The sequence below is a fragment of the Pelophylax lessonae genome, assembly GCF_965119305.1.
Source record: "Pelophylax lessonae genome assembly, chromosome: 3".
Taxonomy (NCBI): Eukaryota; Metazoa; Chordata; class Amphibia; order Anura; family Ranidae; genus Pelophylax; species Pelophylax lessonae.
This window is the reverse complement of record NC_138770.1, coordinates 606,901,671-606,924,786: the sequence shown is the minus strand read 5'-3', so window position 1 is coordinate 606,924,786 and position 23,116 is coordinate 606,901,671. Positions and strand designations below refer to the sequence as shown.

The following is a 23,116-nucleotide window of genomic DNA, read 5'->3' as shown; positions in this document are numbered from 1 at the left end:
TTTTTTCTATTTTATTCTATTCTTTTATATTCTGTTCTTTTATTTTTCTATTATTTTCTATTATATTATATTCTTTTCTATTCTATTTGAAAACTTAAGTTTTGGAAGATGGTTACAGTATATTCTTTCTATTTTATTATATTCTTTTTTATTCTAATCTATTATTTTCTAGTCTATTCAAATGTATTCTAATTGAATTTTAGGAAATTATTATATTCTTTTTATTTTATTCTATTCTATTATTTTCTATTTTATTCTAATTCAAATTTAATCTATTTGAAATTCAAATTTTGGAAGATGGTTATATTCTCTTTTTTCTATTCCATTTTATTCTTTTCTATTCTATTCCAATTTGAATTTGTTCTATTTAAAATTCAAATTTCAGAAGATGGTTTTATTCTTTTTATTTCATTCTATTTTATTATTTTGTTTTTTTTTCTATTCTATTCCTTTATTTTCTATTATTTTTTTCTTTTATATTCTGTTCCATTATATTATATTCTTTTCTATTCCATTCCTTTATTATGGATTCTCTTTTATTCTAGTCAGAAATTCAAAAAGTATTGGAAAATGATTCAAATTCCAACTATATTCGAATACTTTATGAATATGATTGGAATTCAAATTTTTGTACGAAATTTAGTTTTGTTATTTCTGATTTATTTAAATTTATTACTATTGCAATTCGGAAATTTGGATACATCCGAATAATGAAAAATTCATCCAAATTTTGATTTGGAACAAAACGAACCACACATGTCTTATAAAGGTTTTAGAGGACCAATCCACCTAAAAGTGATTGTTAAGTTAGATGTTTAGGTGGAGCTTAGTGAGCCGAGTCAGCTCATGGTTTCTTATATGTCGTCCCTTATATGCCAGTTCCAGAGCACACCAACAAACACAGGCATAGTTTAGGGGTGTCTCTTTGAAGATTTATTGTAGTAGGTGAACACAGATGGGTAGAGGGATGAGGATGCAGGATACTCCAAAATACACGTGGGCATTAGAGGACAGATTCTCAGGCAAAGTCCTTAAGTAGCAGTCTGGGAGACAGCCAATTAGTCTGAGACTGTATAAGAGCAGTCACAGTAATTGTAGCAACCTCTGGCAACTAGCCCTCAAAGAACAGGCCCACCTGGAGCTCCAGACAAAAGGTCCTGCTCAGTGTCCGGAGACAGCTTCACAACCAGCTTCCCTGCGTATTACAATCAGGGGTCAGGCTCGAAGACCAGCTGCTATAGCAGTTGCATGACTACTCCGACCAGCAGGATAAGTACACAGTCACCCTGACCAATGAGGCAGGCTCTGCTGAGGTGCGGGGTCTAAGTACTAATTGGTGTTCACCAGAGCTCATTATGGTGTAGATAGATTTTGCTGCGTGTTAGTACCAGGCCACAGTCCTCAGAGTCACCCCACCAGGAGGTGATCAAGCCAGGGTCCAGTAGCGGATAAGTAGGTAAGGATCAAACAGAAGCGAAGTGAACAAGCCAAGGGTCAGTAATGAGTAGTTGCAGATTGGGATTAGGCAAAAGTGTAGTCGAAGAACAAGCCAGGGGTCAATAACGAATGGTAGCAAAATATGGATGACATCAGGGAAGACGAGAGCGAGATACTGGCTGAAAAGAGCACAATAATCTGGCAAACAGGGAGTGCAGAGACATGGCTTGAATCAGGAAGTTCATGGGAGGAGCAAAGAGTTCAACATTCACTAGAAGTTAAGACACAAGGCAGGGCTTTCCAATGAATCAGACTGTGTGTTGTCCAGCATCTTAGGTAGCTCAGTGAGAGGAGTCATTGCCAGACACAGCAGAGGTCCCAGGTTCAAGTCAAATCCCTGACACTGCAACACTCTTCACTGAAAGGGGTTCTTCTGCAGCCCAGCTTCCTAAGGTGGGATCCCCTAGATTTCTGTCAGTCTAGGTTTCTCCAGGCCCTCAGCCAAGCACAAGCTCTTCAGTAATGCAAGCTGCCTCCCAGGGACAGATACCCCAGGAAAGTGAGCTTTAAACAAACCCTCCCTAACATTTATTGTATCACCAGCCAAACTTTCTGGGTGGAAGCTTCTTCTAGAGGCAGGCAGGAGAAATCAACCACCCTGTTTAGGGAGACCTGACTAGACCTGGAAAATAAATTGCTGCTCTGCTGGGTACAGCAGAGCCGAAAACTAAATTTGCCAGCCTAGGGCAGGGTAGCTACATGTCCTAAATGTATTCACTCCAATAGTATCCCATATTTGCCATGTGTCATTTCTGCTCCTGTCCTGATGAGAGATTTGTGTGTTTCTGCCCACATTTGGGTGTTTCATCTAACAAATAAGCTGACCATACATGTGGCAACTTTCCAGCCTTGAAGTAGAGTTAAAGAGCATGAAAAAGGACAAGCAGCACACACAGGAAACCCTACCACCTGGACTGACTGATTAAGTCTCCCCCTGATCCAGTAATTTTTATAAGTGTATGGCTAGTGTTAGGATTAGCTCTGCAGCAGGTTGTGCGTGACTCCCAGGATCTACTATATGTATTAGTCTGTAAGGTCAGTAAATATAAGAGACCTAAGGAGACCTAAGACAAAGAGGTTACAATAGAATAAAAGGGTGAAGGAAGATACGTCCATCATCAAAGGTTGCATTGGAGGCAATTGGTTAGATAGGCCTTAATATATATGCATGGGAGGTAGGTAGCCCCCCATGTAAAAGTATCCCAAACGATATCCATTCCTGAATGGAATGAAAGGAACGCATATGGCTCCTCTATTCAAAGGAATTTGTACAATTTTTAGATGTTATTTACTTTTTGTTTAAACTATAGGAAAATAATGAGTGTCCAATTTCTTGTGATGGTCAACTGAACTTCTATAAGAAAACATTGTGTTAGTGATTGCTGTTGTTTGGTCAAGGCTTCAATCTTACTGTGTAGTAGAGCTACACAGCGGAGTATGAAAAGAATATCTTAAGGAGATAGACATCATAGTAAACAGGGCTGGGTGATTTAAAAAAAAGGGTCTGTGTGCACCCACCAGGACAGAGCACAGACAGGTAAATATAACAAAATTTGGCGGCTGACCCTAATATTAATAACTGAACTAAAATTTGCCTGCAAACCTGTCCTTTGTGCAAGTGTAGTGGAAGCTGCAATTTCATTGTTTATATCTACAGCTACAGCTTTAATGATGACTTTTGCATTATTGCTCCTTTGTAATTATAATCCTGCCTGCTAACATATTTTTCTTCTGTTCTGTGTTTAGCTGGTTCTTCCAGAATATTCCATACACAGCCTCTTCTGTATAATGTTTCTTTGTGCAGAGGAATGGTTGACACTTGGGTTAAATGCACCATTGCTTTTCTATCATGTATGGAGGTAAGAATTCTCTCCTATGCAGCATATCACAGTTATACCAAAACCCAAATCCAGAAAAAAGATAAAGGCTTGGAACTGTCAGGTTTGCTGTCTGTGTCTCCACTAGGAAGGTTTCCCCGTCTTATTATCAGGCGTGACAAGAACAGGAAATTATGTAAAATCTCTCCAGTAGTGACACGGGCAGCAATAAAAACCCACTCAAGGTTTTAGCCCTTCACCACTCAATACAGAACTACAGTAAAATTAAAAGCTCACTTTAAAGTAAACTTGTTGGAATAAAGAAATAAGGGTACTGACTTCCTTCAGAAAATGCTATTTCCCTGACAGTTATATTGGATCTCTGACTTAATTTACAACTAACCATGAAGCTAATAGAATGTGAAGAAAATCTGAAAAAAATTATCTGCAAATTTCAAATTCAAGGTCGAGTTTTTTTTTTTCCTTTTTTTTTTTATGTGAATATGATAGAGAAAGAAGAACGTTAAAGAGAAGGTTTTCAGTCAATTTCTTTTTCATATAAATTACTATGTTAATGTTTTACAGTATATCTATTTGAAATATATGTATATATGTTTTTTCTTTTTCTAATATATATATATATATATATATATTTATTTATTTATTTATTTATTTGATGTGCATCTCAAAAAATTAGAATATCATCAAAAAGTTAATTTATTTCAGTAATTCAATTTCAAAAAGTGAAACTCAAATACTTTATATATATATGTGTTACACACAGAGTGATTTACAGTATTTCAAGCATTTCTTTTTTCTAAATTTTGATGATTATGGCTTACAGCTAATGAAAACTCAAAAATCCGTATCTCAAAAAAATTAGAATATTACATAAGACCAATTAAAAAAAAAAAGGATTTTTAATACAGTAATGTTGGCTTACCGAAAAGTATGTCCATGTAAAGTATAGTATGCACTATACTAATACTTGATTGGGGCTCCTTTTCCATGAATTACTGAATCAATGCGGCGTGGCATGGAGGCGATCAGCCTGTGGCACTGCTGAGGTGTTATGGAAACCCAGGTTGCTTAGATAATTTATGCATTTTTTGCAGAATTTGTGTGTGGTCAGATATTGACACACACATATACTTTGCATTTTTATTTTGAGCTATATGTTTCATGTTGTTAATTTTGTTACTTCTTAAGATTTTCTCGATGTTTCCAATTTTTGGTTTATTTTTTGAAGAATGGGCTGATCAATATGGCTTGTGAAGCAGGAACGGCTGATTTCTGCTGATCAATATGGCTTGTGAAGCAGGAACAGCTTATTGAAGTTCTTGGATCCCATCAACTCATGTTTTACACCTGTGTAACCATGTGATATTTATTATATATATGTGTGTGTGATGGTTGTATCCTGTATGGTTTTGACAAAGCATGTTAAACATGTCAAATGTGTCGACCTCCCTTCTTCCCTGCCGATATGCAAATTGTTCTCATTTCAAAATGATTATTCATTGCATGTGAGCTCAGTGAGTACACAGCTGAGTGTCATTACATTAAAGAGGATTTATACCTAATTATGAGCACTTTATTAGACAATATTGGCAATACGGCAGGGGAGAGATATAGTAGAACTTTGGGAGTGGGTGAAAGAGAACCCTTTGAGGTTTGAAGTTTACACACCATTGTTAATGAAGATGTGGGTTCATTAAGGTTCATGTTTATGAAGATGAAGAAACTCAAGGTTAAAGAGATGGAATCTTTTTGGGATAAAAATACCCTCACAGATTATCTCTCCCTCAAAAGAATCCAGAGAGGTCTGAGAATCAAGAAATTTACCACATACGATATGTCTGATGACAATCTTTAAAGTGTTGGGGGACAGAGTATTTATCTCTCCCTTTAATAATACTACATTTATGTTCGCCAATGCGTACCCTGAGTGGTTGTGAAGTCTGGCTGACGTACAATAGGCCACAACGGCATAGAATGCCATATGCTACAAAAGAGGTCCTACAGTTGATGAATTGTTTAATCCGATGTGTTTTGCCATCAGTACCTAGAATAACCTGTTTACGATTCCACATGTACAGTAATTACAAGTGCCACAATTTCTGACTCCACACTTGTAATTACCCTTTTGGTCTAAAAAATGAAGACCATTGGTCTAAATGGTTATTACATGCTTTTTTGGGTTTCTGTACCCTGCTGGGAGCAACTAAACTCCTCAAATCTCTGGGCTTTCTTTAGATAAAGCGGGGCTTATCTGAAATCTGGCTACCTAGAATCCGGTCCTTTTTTAGGATATCTCAATGTTTATGGAAGATCTGCTGCATGTGCCAGGCCTTGTTGTTATATCGGGTACAAAGGTTGACCTGTTGCATTTCATGCTTCTTAGGGGCCTGACTCTTTTCTCGATCTGTATTGATGTAGATATCCGGGCTCTCGTATGAGAGTAGATATTTGTTATATGCCTCTTCTATATGGCTATCTTGGTAGCCCTTATGCCTAAATTTCTTTTTGAGGATGCTGCTCTGTTTCATATAGTCACACTTGAGGGTACAGATACGCCTAAGTCTACAAAATTGCCCAAAAGGTACATTTTTTATCCATTGTGAATAGTGGTTGCTGTTGTCATGAAAGTAAGAATTACCCACACTGGGCTTAAAATTAGTCTTGGACAAAATGGACCCATCCATCCCTGACCTCAGGGACCACTTTCTTGATCAATGTCTGGTGCAGGACCTTCCGGATTTACAGGGGGGAGTCTGTCGGCAGTCAGGAGGAGTTCCATACCTTGGCTGTGGTTGCTCCCTTTAAGGTGCAGTCGGACTTTTACCCTGTGAACTCAAGGGGCAAATCTCTAGATTTATTCCACAGGAGTATTGAAAAGGAGCTAGCATCCCGTACTACTAACAGAAAGTTGATTTATAACGATAATCTTACTGTAGATGAACGAGATGCAATAAAAACTCTCAGTCAGGATCCTTCTGTCGTTATTTAGAACTCAGATAAGGGTGGTCTAGTAGTAGTTCAGGATACCTCCGTGTACTGTGAGGAGGCTATTCAGCAATTGTTGGATGAGAGCACCTATACTAAATTAAAAGGGAACCCCACTGTTCAGTTTAAGAAAATCTTGAGTGATCTTGTGCAAAAGGGGGTTTGTTTAGGTCCCCCCCCCAAAGATAGTGAATCCATGGTTCCTGATTTCACTGTACTCCCCATATTCCATCACCTCCCTAAAACACACAGGGGTTTAACCCCTCTCACTAGTCGCACTATAGTGGCTGGGATAGGCTCTTTGAATGAAAATCTTGGTCTGTGGTTAAATTGTCAGTTGCAACAGTTAGTCAAGAGTTTACCCAGCCACTTGAGGGACACTAAGCATCTTTTGAATTTATATAACCAGATGAGATGGAAGGAAGGGGATCTATGGATCACTTGCGACGTGTCCAGTCTGTACTCCTCCATACCGCATTCCTCTAGTATGCGAGCTGTGGAATACTTTCTGGACCACCATAGTGGAAACTCTCTTATACACAGGGAATATATCCTTGAATGCCTTGATTACCCAACCCAACACATAATTCCTTCTCGTTTGATAGTTCTTTCTATCCCCAGAAGTGTGGAGCAGCCATGGGCGCTTGGTTTACACCCTCTCGCCAACCTGTACATGATTTGGTGGGAGGGGGAGCGCATTTTTGGGGATAATAATCCTTTTCGTTCCAGTATTAAGTTTCATCATAGTTTCATCGATGATCTGCAGTTCATTTGTTCCAGATCTGTAGGCACATTGGATAATTTTTTGTTATTTTTGAAAAACATTGATCTAAATCTAAAGTTTACAAGACTTTTGAGTGACAGATCTATTCCTTTTTTGGATGTGGTTTTGTCCAGTAAGGAGGGTCTCATTGAATCCAGTTTATATAAGAAACACCTCTCAGGAAACACCCTCCTCCGTGCTGACTCTGGGCACCCTAGTCATGTGACCCAGGGTATACCAATTGGTCAATTTCAGAGGTTGCACAGGATCTGCAATGAGGAGTGTGATTTCCATCAAGAAAGAGACAAGACGTGCTCCAGGTTTTGTGACAGAGGTTATCAATATAAAACTATTAATAGAGCATTTGAAATAGCAGAGTCTACACCTAGAGAGAAATGATTACAGGACAAGAGACTTAGATCCACTTTGAATAAAACCCCAATTTTCCCACCTCCTACAGCATGGAGTATAACAAAATCAGAAGGATAGGCGAACGATATATACCCATCCTGTATGTTAATGAATATTATGCCAATAATTTGTCTGGAGGGTTAAAATCTGTGTTATGCCGGGCACCATCATTGGCCAATTCTTTATCTCCTAGTGGTTTTAGTTCCTGCAATCGGTCTGGAACGTGGCTGGATTTTGTAGGTTCATTTGAGTGCAGTGCTGATCGCTGACCATGTTGCCTTTGAATTATCAAAGGTGACCATTTTCTCTCCACTGCAAATTGCAGAAGCTTTAAAATCAATGCCTTCATTAACTGCAACACTGGAAAGCGATCGATTTGATCACTTGTAAAAAGTGTGCCACTCAATATGTGGGTCACCCAACTAGAAGGCTCTGAGATCGTTTGCACGATCATGTTTATGATATTGAAAAGGAGCACAGCACTAGTGTTGCTATACATTTTAATGAAGTTCATGAAGGTGACACTTCTTTGTTACAAATACAGGGAATTGAAAAGGTTGTCACCCCCAGGAGAGGTGGAGACTGTTTTGGAATTCTCTGTAATCATGAGGTTTATTGGATATTTTTTCTCCAAACAAGAATTCCAGAGGGTTTGAATTCTGAGTGGCATTTGATTCACTTATATGATTGAAACCTTTTGATCTGTAGTAATTTAAAGAGTAACTCCACTTTCATGAGGAAAAAAATCAGCAAAAAAAGAAAAAACAATTCAGCGTATACAATTGCGACACAAATCATATTGTAATTGAATGTTATTAGTAAATACCTTTCCTTTTCAATCTGCAGCTGTTGTAATGTTCTGAAATTGCAATGCAATATGGCTACCTGGAACTGTTCTGTACACAGCATGTGTACTGACCACACCCCAGAAACATCATTTCCTGCTTGTGTGATTGGCTCACCAATTTTCCCAGAAGTATGCCTAAGATACAAGTCAGATTTCTGACACCCCCTGCAACAAAAATGTAATTTTTGCTGAGAAAATCCCAATAGGAACACGTCTAAAGGGATGCAGGCCCAGAAGCTTTCCTCATTAGAGCCCTGCAGCTGCCACAGCTGACAGATAATTATGAAATCACTCCCATTATAACCCACTCAGCACAGAGGCACAGAGGAACAAACAATGATTTCTTCAGAATACCAAAAGGTAGGAATCTGCAACAAAGTTTGTTAAAATCCCTGCAATGTACAGAGATCACCCAGAGGGGAATGTCTTTTTCTCAACAAGAGTGGAGTTACGGTTTAAAGATAGTGTAATTTTCTTGTTTTTCAAGTGGTGTGTATGTTCCCAATTTTGAGTCATATTTGTATGTTTTATATATTTTCTGAATTTTCTGTAGATTCTTTTTTAATTTAAATATACATAAAATGTATGCATTTTTTGCAGAATTTGTGTGTGGTCTGCTATGGACACACACAGACACTTTGCATTTTTATTTTGAGTTATATGTTTCATGTTGTTAATTTTGTTACTTTTTCAGATTTTTTCTGGATGTTTCCTATTTTTTGTTTATTTTTTGAAGAATGGGCTGATTAATATGGCTTGCTCTTCATGTGAAGCGGGAACAGCTGATTGAAGTTCTTGGATCCCATAAACTCATGTTTTACATCTGTGTAACCATGTGATATTTATTATATAAATGAGTGTGATGGTTGTATCCTGTATGGTTTTGACAAAGCACGTTTAACATGCGAACCGCGTTGACCTCCCTTCTTCCCTGCCGATATGCCAATTGTGCCTTGTTTTTATTGATGATTTTTCAATACATTTTTGCAAGCATCATATGGGTGTGCAGCCGTTCAACCTTTTTCCTTTCCCTACGTGTCTGCAGCAGTGACGAGGCGTGCACCCCATACTACGGGCTTGGGAGTAGACACTACAGCTGTGTTAATTCACCTGGAGCAGCAGGACTTGCTTTGACAGCGGTGTCCAGCTCGTCTGCATTGTTGGGTCTTGTGTCTCTCACCTTCCTCTTGACAATACCCAAAATATTCTCTATAGGGTTTAGGTCAGGCGAGTTTTCTGGCCAAACAAGCACAATGATACCATGATCATTAAACCAGGTATTAGTACTTTTGGCAGTGTGGGCAGGTGCCAAGTCCTACTGGAAAATCAAAGCAGCATCTCAATAAAGCTGGTCAGCAGCGGGAAACACAAACTGCTCTAGAATTTCCTGGTAGAGGGCTGCGTTGACTTTGGACTAAAACACAGTGGACCAACGCCAGCAGATGACAGGGCTCCCCCAAATCATCACGGACTGTGGAAACTTCACACTGGACTTATTGCAATGTGCATCCTGTGCCTCTCCACTCTTCCTCCAGACTCTGGGACCTTGATTTCCAAATAATATGCTAAATTTTTCACCGTCTGTGATGATTTGGGGAGCCATGTCTTCTGCTGGTGTTGGTCCACTGTGTTTTATCAAGCCCAAAGTCAGCATAGCCCTCTACCAGGAAATTCCAGAGCACTTCATGCTTCCCTCTGCTGACCAGCTTTATGGAGATGCTGATTTCATTTTTCAGCAGGACTTGGTACTGACCCACACTGCCAAAAGTACCAATACCTGGTTTAATGATCATGGTATCACTGTGCTTGATTGGCCAGAAAACTCGTCTGACCTAAACCCCATAGAGAATCTGTGGGGTATTGTCAAGCGGAAGATGAGAGACACCAGACCCAACAATGCAGACGAGCTGAAGGCTACTATCAAAGCAACCTGGGCTTTCATAACACCTCAGCAGTGCCACAGGCTGATCGCCTCCATGCCTCACCGCATTGATGCAGTATTTCATGCAAAAGGAGCTCCAACCAAGTATTGGTATAGTGAATATTTTACCATACATAGACTTACTTTTCTGTAAGACAACATTTCTGTATTAAAAATGCTTTTTTTTTTATTTTATTGGTCTTATGTATTAATCACATTTTCTGAGATACTGAAATTTCACTAGCTGTAAGCCATATTCATCAAAATTAATATATATATAAATATATATACTTAAATATATCACTGTGTGTAATAGTGATCGATCAATATCGTTTTTTCTTTGCCGATACTGATACCAATATTTTGGCCAATGCATATCGGTATCGGCCGATGTGGGCCGATGTTTTCTTACAAAAAAAAATGTGTATTTTTTTTTATTTGACAGGTACTATTGTTGAGGGATCTGGGGGTCTAAAAGACCCCAAACCTTTTCTCTGCACTTAAAAGCATTCAAAACGCCAAGTTTGGCTGTTTTGAATGCTGTAATTTTTTTTAATCTGGCGCCAGACAGTACCCATAAGTGATGTCACTCATGACATCACTTCTGGGTTTTTGCATTGAGACCCGATCAGAGCTGAATGTGGCTTTGATCGGGCCTTTGGCAGGCGTGCAGGCTGGTTGCCCGGGTCTCCTGGTGGGATGGGAGACTCGGGTGAGCTGTGGAAGGCGGTGGGAGGGTGAGACCTCCTTATAATGACAGCTGAGTGGCTTCTCAGTCTCATCGGTTGTCATTACAAGATAGCCGACCGTTGGCTATGGACGCCGGTACCCGGGTGATGCCTCTAGCTGCAGACATCACTCCGGTACAAGCCCTTTCCCAAAATAACGGCAATATCGGTCACCTTGGTGGCCGATTCCGATATATCGCAGAAAGTGCATATCGGCCCTCGATATATCGGTCGATCTCTAGTGTGTAAAGCTTCTATATCAAATATATGATATTCACTTTTTGAATTGAATTACTGAAATAAATTACCTTTTTGATGATATTTTATTTTTTTGAGATGCACCTGTATATATTGTATATACAGTATATATGTATATATACTGTATATATATATATATATATATATATATATATATATATTAAATTTTTTTTTATTAGAAACCTATAATATAGTGTACTATCATGGCAAATGATTCCCTGAACATTGTGCTGTGGGTTTCCTAAAAATAGACCAACTGTTGTGACCTTTGAGACTCTCTGTCGGAATGAAATTTCATACTGAGCCCCCTGAAGCTAGGCATTTTTTTAAAGGTAGCACTGAAAAGAGCATGGCAAACAGGTGAAAAAGAGTCGAGAGTACAACTTGCTGGCTGCATATAAAAATACACTATATTGCTTTACTAAAAGGTTGGAAGTGCACAATTGCCTGAAACGTCTTAGGGATGTAACAATAACCGTTCCCTTCACTAGCAACACCTGAATATATTAATTTGGAGTCTGTTGTCCACATTGTTTTGACCATTTAGTATAGGTATGAAGGTCAGGTGTCATCATACCTTTGGCCATATAGTGTATAAAACATTTCTATACAGTATTTCATATTTATAAAAAAAACATTGGTTTTAGTACTGGCCCTAATACATAAAGAAATCAAATATAGGTAAAATCTCTAAACTTTCTGTTTAATGCTGAACCCTCAATGTACAAGAGCCATTGTCTCAATCCTGATATTACTTTTGCACCAACACTTTCCTGCATGAAACTAAACCTGTTATATAATGTTACTGGTTTATTTTAGCATAAATATGCTAGGATATGAAAAATCAACAAAAAACCATGAAAAAACAACAATGATGGCAATTACTAATGTGATATTTATGCTGCAAACTGTCCATTATAATAACTTATGTTTTTGTTTCCCACTAATAGGTATTTTTATGGCCCAGCCGACAGCTCCGAGTTGTCGTACGACCCACCTGCAGTAATGAATGCCAGTACGCTGAGCTACTGCCAAAAGGAGGCCTGGTGCAAGCTGGCATTTTACCTGCTCTCCTTCTTCTACTATCTATATTGGTAGGTCTGCTCCTGTCTGTAATTATTTGTTGTCCCTTGAGCCAACATATGAAAGATAGTGACACTAAGGGCCTAATTCACTATAAGTTGGGAGTAGAGCTGCTCACTTCTCCAAAAATAACTCCAGCCTAAACTCATTAGCATCCTAATTAGGTAAGTGGCTGGAGTTAAACCTTCAACTAGGTGCTTTAGTGAACTCAGAGTTGTAGTTAACCAAGATTGAATTGGGGTTTGGTGTTAACCAAATTCCCTTTGTGTTTTTCATAAAAGGAAATTTGTCTATTCTGAATCACTATTACACAGCAATGTCATCTATTATGGTTTGTTTTAATTGTAAGGTATAGTTATGTATCTTATGTGTTTTAACCTTTTCGATTTAATAATTAGCAATCTTCATTCTTTATTCATCTGTAACTTTCAGGCATGTCTGATTGTATTCAGCACTTTGGTGTAGTGGTCTATGCTCATAGACAAAGATTGCTAGGTCATGAGTTCAAGGCCCAACCATAATAACACCCTGTGTGCTCACAGTTGTGTGTCATTATTTTTTTTGGCCACATAGTAATACATTGGCTACATCACCTAAAATTGCATGTCAATGGCCATGTATATTCAAGAAACAGACATGCATATGTGCAGGGTGCAATTATGCATTTGCCAAGTTTCAGTATTTATTTACAGTTGTCTAAAATCTAAGGAGGTGATGGCACACTTGGGATTTGAACTCATGCTCTCAGTGTTTATAGACAGGAACACTAACCACTAAACCATTGAGCTGATGTTTCAATAGTTAACCACTTCCTTACAGGGCAGTTACACCCCTTCCTGCCCAGGCCAATTTTCAGCTTTTTATGCTGTTGCATTTTGAATGGCAATTGCGCGGTCCTGCAACCCTGTACCTAACGTAAATGTATGACATTATTTTCACACAAATATTGCTTTCTTTTGGTAGTATTTGATCACTGCAAGGTTTTTTTTATTGGCAAAAAGAAGACCTAAATGTTTGACCCCTAAAAAAATGTGTTTTTGTTTATGTAATAAAATTTGGTAAATCAATATGTTTTTTGTTGCACTGATGAGCATTGATGAGGCTGTGCTGGCAGGCACCGATGAGGCACTAATATACAGCACTGATGGGGCATTGATAGATGGCACTGATGGGCAATGATTGGCACTGGTGGGCAGCACTGATAGATGGTAAGGATGGGCAGCACTGATGAGGATAGCACTAACAGGCTCCCTGAGCACTGATTGGCATCAATGGAGGCATGGGTGGGCATCCCTGGTGGCCATGGGTCAGCAATCCCTGGTGGCTCTAGTGGCATCCCCAAGGGTCTGCACTGGTAATCAATGGTCTGATTACAAGCACAGACCCCCCCCCCCTACACACACACTTACTTTGCATATGAATGCCATTTCTTCACAGCTGAAAGTGGCCCTCACCATGATTAGCCAGTTGATTGTGACCACTTGCTGGAATGTGTGCAACCCAATTTGGTGTCATTTCTGGTCCAGGGCGAATGCCAATGTGCCATTTGCAATTTATTTTAAAGAGATTTTGATTTATTTTAAAAATGGTGCACACAGACAACTAAAATGTATTGGAAATGTATTACCTAGGCCAGTGATGGTAATCTTTAACCCCCCCTAGATGTTTTTGCCCTACATTTCCCATAATGCTCATGTACTCTGCAGTGTAGGTGAGCATCATGGGAAATGTTACAAAACACCTGTGTTGCCAAGGTTCATCATCATCTTTTATTTAGTAATAATTTTTAGCGATTTTTTATTAAATGTTTTGGTTACATTCATCCACAGAGGCTGAATGGAAATTTTGTATTATTCCTTAATTTATATATAGATATTTAGCTAAATCTATACATACGCACTTTAATTATTTCTTACAATTTAGCCACACACACACACACACACACACACACTTCTCCCCCTCCCCACACACACACTCCTCCCCCTTTCCCTCACACACTCCTCCCCCTCCCCCCCACACACACATACACTCCTCCCCCTCCCCCCACACACACACATACACTCCTCCCCCTCCCCCCCACACACATTCCTCCCCCTCTCCCCCCACACACACAGACACTCCCCCCCCGACACACAGAGACACTCCTCCCCCTCCCCCCCACACACACATACACTCCTCCCCCTCCCCCCACACACACATACACTCCTCCCCCCACACACACATACACTCCCCCCACCCACACATACACACACATACACTCCTCTCCCCCACACACACACCCCATTCCCACCGCCATACACACCCACACACCCATACACACTTCGCTGGAGTAAAGGGAGAAACCCTACCCATGTTCATACTGTACTGCCATTGCACATACACAAAAAATACAAGAAATGGGTTACATTCAATAGACACAAAAGATATCTGAATTACATCCAGACAAATATGAAGAAAAGAAAACAAAAAAACAGGAGCTGTGTACAAATGAATAAGCTTTATTAAACATGTATAAAACATCAGTAATCACTCAAGCAGGCATGTGAAATGCCCCCCCCCCCCCCAAAACCCCCAAATCAATTAATCTTTATTCAAATTACAGTGCAAAGATACAACATATGATGAATAGATATAGAGCTTACAATATCCAACAGTCAAGCAAAATAAGTTGTAGACACCTTAGTATTAAGCATAAAACATACCCAACATACTTTTATGGTTATTGTTTGCATGAGCCTGCCTTTCCATTTAAATACCATCAAATCACTAGAACATGCAGCTACACAGAGGCATGAAAATAAAAAAAAACACATGTATAGAGTACATAAAGACACACTTTTCAAAAACTATACCAAACATTTAGAGCATGAAAAGTATTCATCCAACAAAATACACTTACTGCAATATGGGACCTTAGGCATGCCCGCATGCCGGCAAACCCCACCCCCAAAAGCAAATTTTGACATAAAGACATGTGGCCCTGCTGCCAGTGGCCAAATGAGCTGCTCTTAAACATTACTTTATATAACCTTGGTTAAACTACACCCACCCAGTATAGGAAACGCCCAGCAAAGTAATTAATTGGGTCTGTTGGTTCCTAAACCAAAATCACCAGTTCACTAATGAATGAGTGTTTGGCTGGCCATACATGATCCAATTTTCTTACAATTTTCTTGAAATTTACCTTCAAGTATGTAGTATATGTGTGAAATTAATATATTTGTTGAGTGGGGAGCCATATTAGTGTTGCTTCCTATATAGAGCCACATTCCACTCTGAAAAATAGCAAAGTGTTTGAGCTTGATAAAGAAAAAGGGAATGACCCCCTAGAAGGGTGGGACTTTAAAGGTAACTAATAAGGATCTTTCGAAAAAGATAAAATTAATTAAAATATTTAACAATTTATTGAAAAAAATATGAATGTAAGGGATCAATCAAACAGTAATAATACATTCAATGTGCAATACAATACAGTTGCAGATGCATGACAGAGTCCAACGCGTTTCGAAATTTGTATAGTACCAAAATCTTCCTCAGGGAATCTGTATGTTTTCCTGGAAAGCATAATCATATGCCAAAGGTGAATCCAAGAGAATAAAAGCAAAATACAAAAACATACATTAGTGTGTTACATCAATCATATCAAGGTTTTTGCATATGCGACAACATGTTGTTCCATCTCAAGAGGTAATATATCAAGGGGAAAGAGCGAGGAGGGAAGGGGGAGGGGGGGAAAGGAAGAGGGGGTGGGGGAAAGGGAAAGGGAAAAGAGAGGATGGTAGGGGAGGGGGGGTTGTACACATACCGGCAAATGTCCGGAGCCGCTCATATTGTCCACGGGGAGATATGTAGGGGTCCCGCAGGGTGGGAGCTAGAATCAGGTATTTGTATTAATTTCCTATAGCCTGTAAATAATAATGCAATGTCAGAAAGATTCACTCCAAGGATGAATTTCCTTAAGTATATGATTACGGATCACTTCACCTGTTGTAATGATCCAAAAGGGGAATAGGTGTGTAAAAAAATATGGAAGAAAGGAATCCTTCAAGTGACGGAGAGGGTTCCAGTCACCTTTGGTTATCCTAAACCAGAGGTGCCTATTAGGACTTAATAGGTGGTGACCCCTAAAAACGAAAAAAAGGGGGGGGGAAAAACATAGAACGAGAAAGTACTGGAGAGCAAAAAGCTCAAAATATAGATTATCCACAGTTGGAATTATTTTGTTATTTGGGGTATCTTACCTCCGTGTAGATAAAGAGTAAATAACAGCCAAATTCAATGCCACTTCAGCAGATGAAGTATCTACTTGGGGGTGTGCTTTCTGTCCCAGAGTGGTTCAATATAGATATTGGTTTTATGCTTGTGTCTAAAATATAAAAAGTTTTATATTGCATCTATCTGGTTACCTATCCAGGATATTGTATATGGCAGGAGTGTCCCCAATAAAAGTATAAATATAAATACCGTAGGATGAAATGAGGTGGCAGACACCCAATGACAATGTCTTCCAAGCGGGGACGGATGAAAACCCCCACGGCTGATAATACAGCTAGTGGGGTTCGCCCATAGATCTGAAGGAGTAAATATGTATAGGGTATAAGATAGGGTTCACCTTGGTAAAAGTACCCAAAGCATTCTAACGATCAAAAATTCCCCAAGAAAGATTACTTACTCAGCTGTAGGGAGGGTTGGAGGAACGACAATTCTGTCCTATCACGGAGAGATCACTCACCGGACTGATTCTCGGCGTTCCCTAAAGTATCATAACGAGGCCCGTGATTTGCCGATAGGCATCGCGAGGTTTAGAGTGATGTCGTCATTTCCGTCTGTTTAATCTCGAGTAAAATACCGCGAGTCTAGGACGGTGACATCACATCCGGTTTGGGCGTGTAATCCAGCACTTCACGGGACGTAGCCGCAGTGATGGACTTCCGCCCTCACTTGCAGAAGGGGCAAGATAGTAATACCCGCCCTTGATTCTAATAATTGGTACATCTTGATGCAAAATAGGACAATAAAGTGTTTTAACAAAGTGTGATTCCAACCATAAATATGTCGGAGTCATAATAATAAATATTATACGAAAGTTTCAAGAGATGCCAATTTCTCATTATGGATACTTGGCCTAGTAGATACAGAAGGGGAAATCTTATAAGATATCGCCCCGGCACGGGTGGTGGCGTTTAACCCTTAGATGGTCGGGGGTTCAAGCATGGAATTTCCACAAAGATTGTAGGAAATTAATCCAGCTATATAACGCATATGCTCTCCAGATAGAAAATGGGACATCCAAAATCAATTTTGGGTCCCAGGGAGAGTAGTCTCACCCGTGCCGGGCTCCCAGCTGCGGGATATCTCTCCAAAAAACAAATATGGAAACATGAGATCACATGATTATGACATCCAGACAGCCGGGAAGTGGACCCACTAGGAGAAGGGAAGGGAAAAAGAGAGGGAGGGGGGAAGGAGGGTTTTAGATTGAAATGGAAGGATAATTACCTGATTGGATGTTTTTGGAGAAACAGATGTTCGTCGCATCATGCAATTACATGACTGGAGTTGCAAAATATAATATAATATAACAATTAAATACATAAATATATCAAAATAAATATAATTATAAAGAGGCCACTAAGAGATATGCATTTAGCCAAGATGAAGCTAAATGCAAACAACATTTAAGTGTTTGAGCTTGAACATCTTAGAATTTGCAAATTCATTGAGCATATGCAGTGGAACCCCAGAACTCAGAATTCAACAACTCCAAATATATATATATAGATATACATATCCCCAAAATATAATTTATATATTTTTTTGTTTTTTTTGTTTCTGAAAGATTTCTGGGTTCAGCTGCTCATGCTCCAAACATTTGCTATATTGCCCTTTTTTTTTTGATAGGTACAATTTTCTGATAGATTTACCACAAACCACATAATATGAGGTCAAAGCTAAACAACATTTTCACTTGTATCCAATTAGGCAGGCCTTTGTACTACATACTTGAAGGTAAATTTCAAGAAAATTGGACAGAAAATTGTAAGAAAATTGGATCATGTATGGCCAGCCTTAGTCTAAATGAAAAAGCCACTTTGTGCTCATTCTGAGATTATTGAAAGCATTTCTTATGTGTGTTGACTTGATGTAGTATTTTTGTTAGAAAAAAAAAAGGGCAATATAGCAAATGTTTGGAGCATGAGCAGCTGAACCCAGAAATCTTTCAGAAACAAAAAAAACAAAAAAATATATAAATTATATTTTGGGGATATGTATATCTATATATATATATTTGGAGTTGTTGAATTCTGAGTTCTGGGGTTCCACTGCATATGCTCAATGAATTTGCAAATTCTAAGATGTTCAAGCTCAAACACTTTGCTATTTTTCAGAGTGGAATGTGGCTCTATATAGGAAGCAACACTAATATGGCTCCCCACTCAACAAATATATTAATTTCACACATATACAATGTTTTATTTTTGGGGAGAAGCCATATTAGTGTTGCTTGTCATATATATCAACAGACAGTTGTAGGTAGTTCAGGGATTTGAACACCCAAATACACTGTTGCACAGCAGATGTGCTAACCACTTGGCTACCTGGAGCTAATGAAATTTATTCAAAGCATGTGTGATTTGTGATTTCTTTAAATAATTAAAAAAATAATAATAATTAGTTATATATATATATATATATATATATATATATATATATATATATATATATATATATCTATCTGTGTGTATATGTATATATATATATATATATATATATATATATATAAATATTTGAGAAAATATGTGATCAAGCGCCTTGGATATTATCTTTGGATAAAAGTAAGGACTATGCACATATATATATATATATATATATATATATATATATATATATATATTGCACTATAGTTAGTTTATATTTTGTCACACCACTGCCATCTAGTGGTCAGTTTATTTAATCAAGCTCAATTTCTAATAGTTGTTTTGGGTACATATTTACAACATTTTGCAAAACACAATTTACACAAACATAATCACTTTTGTTACATTTATTTCATAATATATGCCACTGATAGTTTCTTAGCCTATCAATTTATATTTAAAATACTAATTTTTCACAGAAATAAATGTTTTAAACACCTATATATAATTTCCAGCATGCAGGATTATTTTTATAAATTTGTTGATTTTATACCGTTTCACTAAACTAGGTTAATTATTTGGGAATTGTGTTCTCTTAGGTTTTTTTTTTTGTTTTGTTTTTTGTTATCTTTATACCAAACATACATGCACTGGCACCTTAAGTGCCGGTTCACACTAGGGCGACCTGTGAGGCGACCTGGTCGCCTCACAGGTCGCCGCAGGTCGCCTCCCATAGGGAAGCTGTGGACCCGTTCTAATAGGAGCGACACAAGTCGCTCCGACCTAGAAAAAGGGTCCGGAGCTTCTTTGGGGCGACCCGGAGGCGACCGCCATAGACTTCAATGTTATGAAGTCCGTGGCGGCCACTCCGAGGTCGCGGCGTGCTGCTCGCACCGCGACCTCGGAGGTCGCGGTGCGAAGTAGCGTCGCTGCAGTGTGAACCGACGCTAAAAGTTAATATAGTTTGATTCGATTAGTCCATCAAAAAATTATAATAAATACAAATTATTTGAGCTTGAATTGGGTCTAGATAGAATATATATATATATATTTTTTTTTTTTATATATTTTTTATTATTTTTTTTTTAAAGAAATCACAAATCACACATGCTTTGAATGAATTTCATTAGCTCCAGGTAGGCAAGTGGTTAGCACATCTGCCGTGCAACCGTGTATTTGGGTGTTAAAATCCCGGAACTACCTACAACTGTCTGTTGTTATATATGACAAGCAACACTAATATGGCTTCTGCTCAAAAATAAAACATTGTATATGTGTGAAATTAACATATTTTTGGGTTGCTTAGATATAGGAAGTAACAATAATATATTGTTTTTTGCATATTTATATATATATATATATATATATATATATATATATATATATATATGCATATGCAAAAACCAATATATTATTGTTACTTTCTATATCTAACCAACCCAAAAATATATTAATTTCACACAATAACAATGTTTTATTTTTGGGGAGAAGCCATATTAGTGTTGCTTTTCATATATATATATATATATATACACACATAGGCAAATCAACTAAAAAAAACTTATATATATATGAAAAAAGAGGGGGTATTGGCGGGAATACAACAAATCCACTGGGTAGGGACCAGAGACCAGATGGAATTCCCAGGACAAAAAATGGACTTTAAAGGGCTGGTATAGCAATTGGTGAGCAACACAGAGATAAAATCTTAGATATCTTTATTAGAAATTGTTAAAACATACAAAAAAAGGGGAGAACACATGACAAAAGTCACAGATAGTAACTAGCAGCATAAAACAATCATGGAGATATGAGAATATTGCATTGATAACTCATCCATGTTGAAACATAGGAGGGTGTTCCTATAGGTGGTTCTATAGATGGTTTGACGCGTTTCACCGAAACAATATACTCGGCTTCTTCAGGAACCATGTATTAGGGCTGAAAAGCCTCTATTTAGAACATATACAGAGAAAAAAAGAAAAAAAAAAAAAGAAACAATCATAAGCAACCTTTGTATTATGCCAATTAATTGGACATATATAATACATAACATGTATATTGAAATTCCAATTTGAACTTAATCAAAAACAGGTGTATACTAAATTGTCAACTTGCTCACCTGGTTCACATTTAGGGTTAACATGAATAGGATCCAAGACTGCCAGGGTTATTGAGTATAAGCCAGGACACATAGAATCCCCTCCTACTGATCCTTGAAAGGGGACCAGAAAATACCTCTTGCGAGGTCAGGTGGACCAGACCTCTTTCCGAATTCCTCAATATATAATTACGCCCATAGATTAATGCCAATGTGTAACCCATATAAATTTGCACAGGGGTACACTATATCCAACTGATGGTATAAGCAGGAAATTGTGGTAACAAGCCCAATGTAGCTCTGCAGTGATTGAATGAAAACAAAAAGGGGGGAGGGAAGACACAAAAAGAAAAAATAATGAAAAATTGATGAAAAATTTAACCGACCCAATACAAACATAATCTGTTTGGAGGTCAGTTATATAAACCAAAAAGGAAAGGATATAATCCATTTCAAGGGCTCACCTTGTTAACAGACTGTATAACATAGAGGTCCGGGCGCCGATGCCTGCGGTGGCAATTACCGCTGCCATCGGCGTCTTTGCCTCGTGGGCTTATGAGCAGGAAGAGGTCCCGCCGGAAGTGTGACGCCAGAAGCGTCCTAACGTCACTTCCGGCGCGGGCGCCATGCAAGCGCGCCATTTCCGGTGTGGCTGAGAGTGGTAATACAGCTTCCGGATGGCGCAGCTGAATCCCATTGCTGGGAGAGGACTGGGTGTCAGCAGAGGACATCCTTCCTCTGCTTTGCGCCCGGATCCACCTGTAAGAGGGAGGGGAGTTCAAATGGATGCCGGCTCTAACCAAATACATTGGCACTTCCTAGGTCCTGAACAAAGAACGAAAGAAACATAAATAATTATATATAACAGTTGAGAGTAAACTCATTGGGAGGTCCCTTGGAAATATATCATACATTATATAGACAACAATAAGTATAATTCGAATACATAAGACTCCATAGAGGAGCTAACTATAGGAAACATATCTAATTTATATAATTGCCAAATATTTAGGCTTGTAAAAAAGAAAGCAATAGGATGGCCTCTAATTGGAATAAAGTCAAGTATAACCAAGGGACAAAGATGTGGTAAGCTAGGGCAAAAATTAAAATTATAAACAGGGGGGAAAAAAGGAAAGAACGGGGAAACCGAGGGGGACCCCAAGGTAGGAGAAAAAAAAAAGGGGGGGGAAAAGAATGGAGGGGACATGGAAAACAGAAAAGGGGACACAATAAAAGAGGAATAGGTATCACAAAGCATATGAATGCAAAGCAAACGACAGTCAAAGAAAATAGTGCTAAATAGCTATAAATTAAAGAAAAGGTTTATACGATACCGCTGTGTTTAAACCTGGCCACTTAGTAGCTTGCTGATTAAAGATCCATTTTGCTTCCCTTTGGAGGATAATTTTGTCGGTGTTTCCACCTCGCGGATTGTGATTCACCACCTCTAAGATCGAGAAAGATACCATATGGGGGTCGAAACTATGGTTAAGACCGACATGTTTACATATCGGTGTAAATATGAGTCCCACCTCTAAATAATAGAGGTGGTCATTGATCCTTTGCCAAAATTTTCTTTTCGTTTTCCCTATATAAAAGGCGCCGCATTTACATGTGGCTAAGTAGACGACCCCCTCGGTCTGACAGGTAGCTGAAAATCTCGGTCTTAGAGTTCCTCCTCGTGGCAACGGAAGGGTAGTACCCTCCCTTACCCATGGGCATTGGTCACAAGCCCCACATCTATGGGTCCCTAGTTCACCTTCAAATTTCAAAGGGGTAGGGGGCTGATAATGGCTATGAACTAATGAAATAGTTGGAAAGAAGGATTTTAAATATATGAAAGACAGACTGGCCTTTGCAGGTGGTACAGCCTACAAATGGAATAAAAATAGTTGGAAAAAAAAAAAAAAAAGAACAGGCCATATGCCCCAAGAAATAATACCAACAATATTTATAGCATCATTAGAACAGAATCTGAAGCATCTTTGTCATCCTCAGCTTCTTCCTATAAAAGTACGAACCAAACACAAAGAGGTAAACCAAAAA

The 23,116-nt window shown here is 38.5% G+C and overlaps 1 protein-coding gene across 1 annotated transcript in view; it reads left to right on the top strand.

Annotated features, from left to right (window-relative positions):
* CNIH3 (cornichon family AMPA receptor auxiliary protein 3) overlaps positions 1-23,116 on the top strand; it is a 229,189-nt gene that overhangs the window by 183,106 nt on the left and 22,967 nt on the right. The window contains exons 4-5 of the mRNA XM_082252324.1: positions 3,244-3,356; positions 12,199-12,342. Of these exons, the coding sequence (XP_082108450.1) occupies positions 3,244-3,356; positions 12,199-12,342 (257 nt within the window). The remainder of the gene's footprint in view (positions 1-3,243; positions 3,357-12,198; positions 12,343-23,116) is intronic.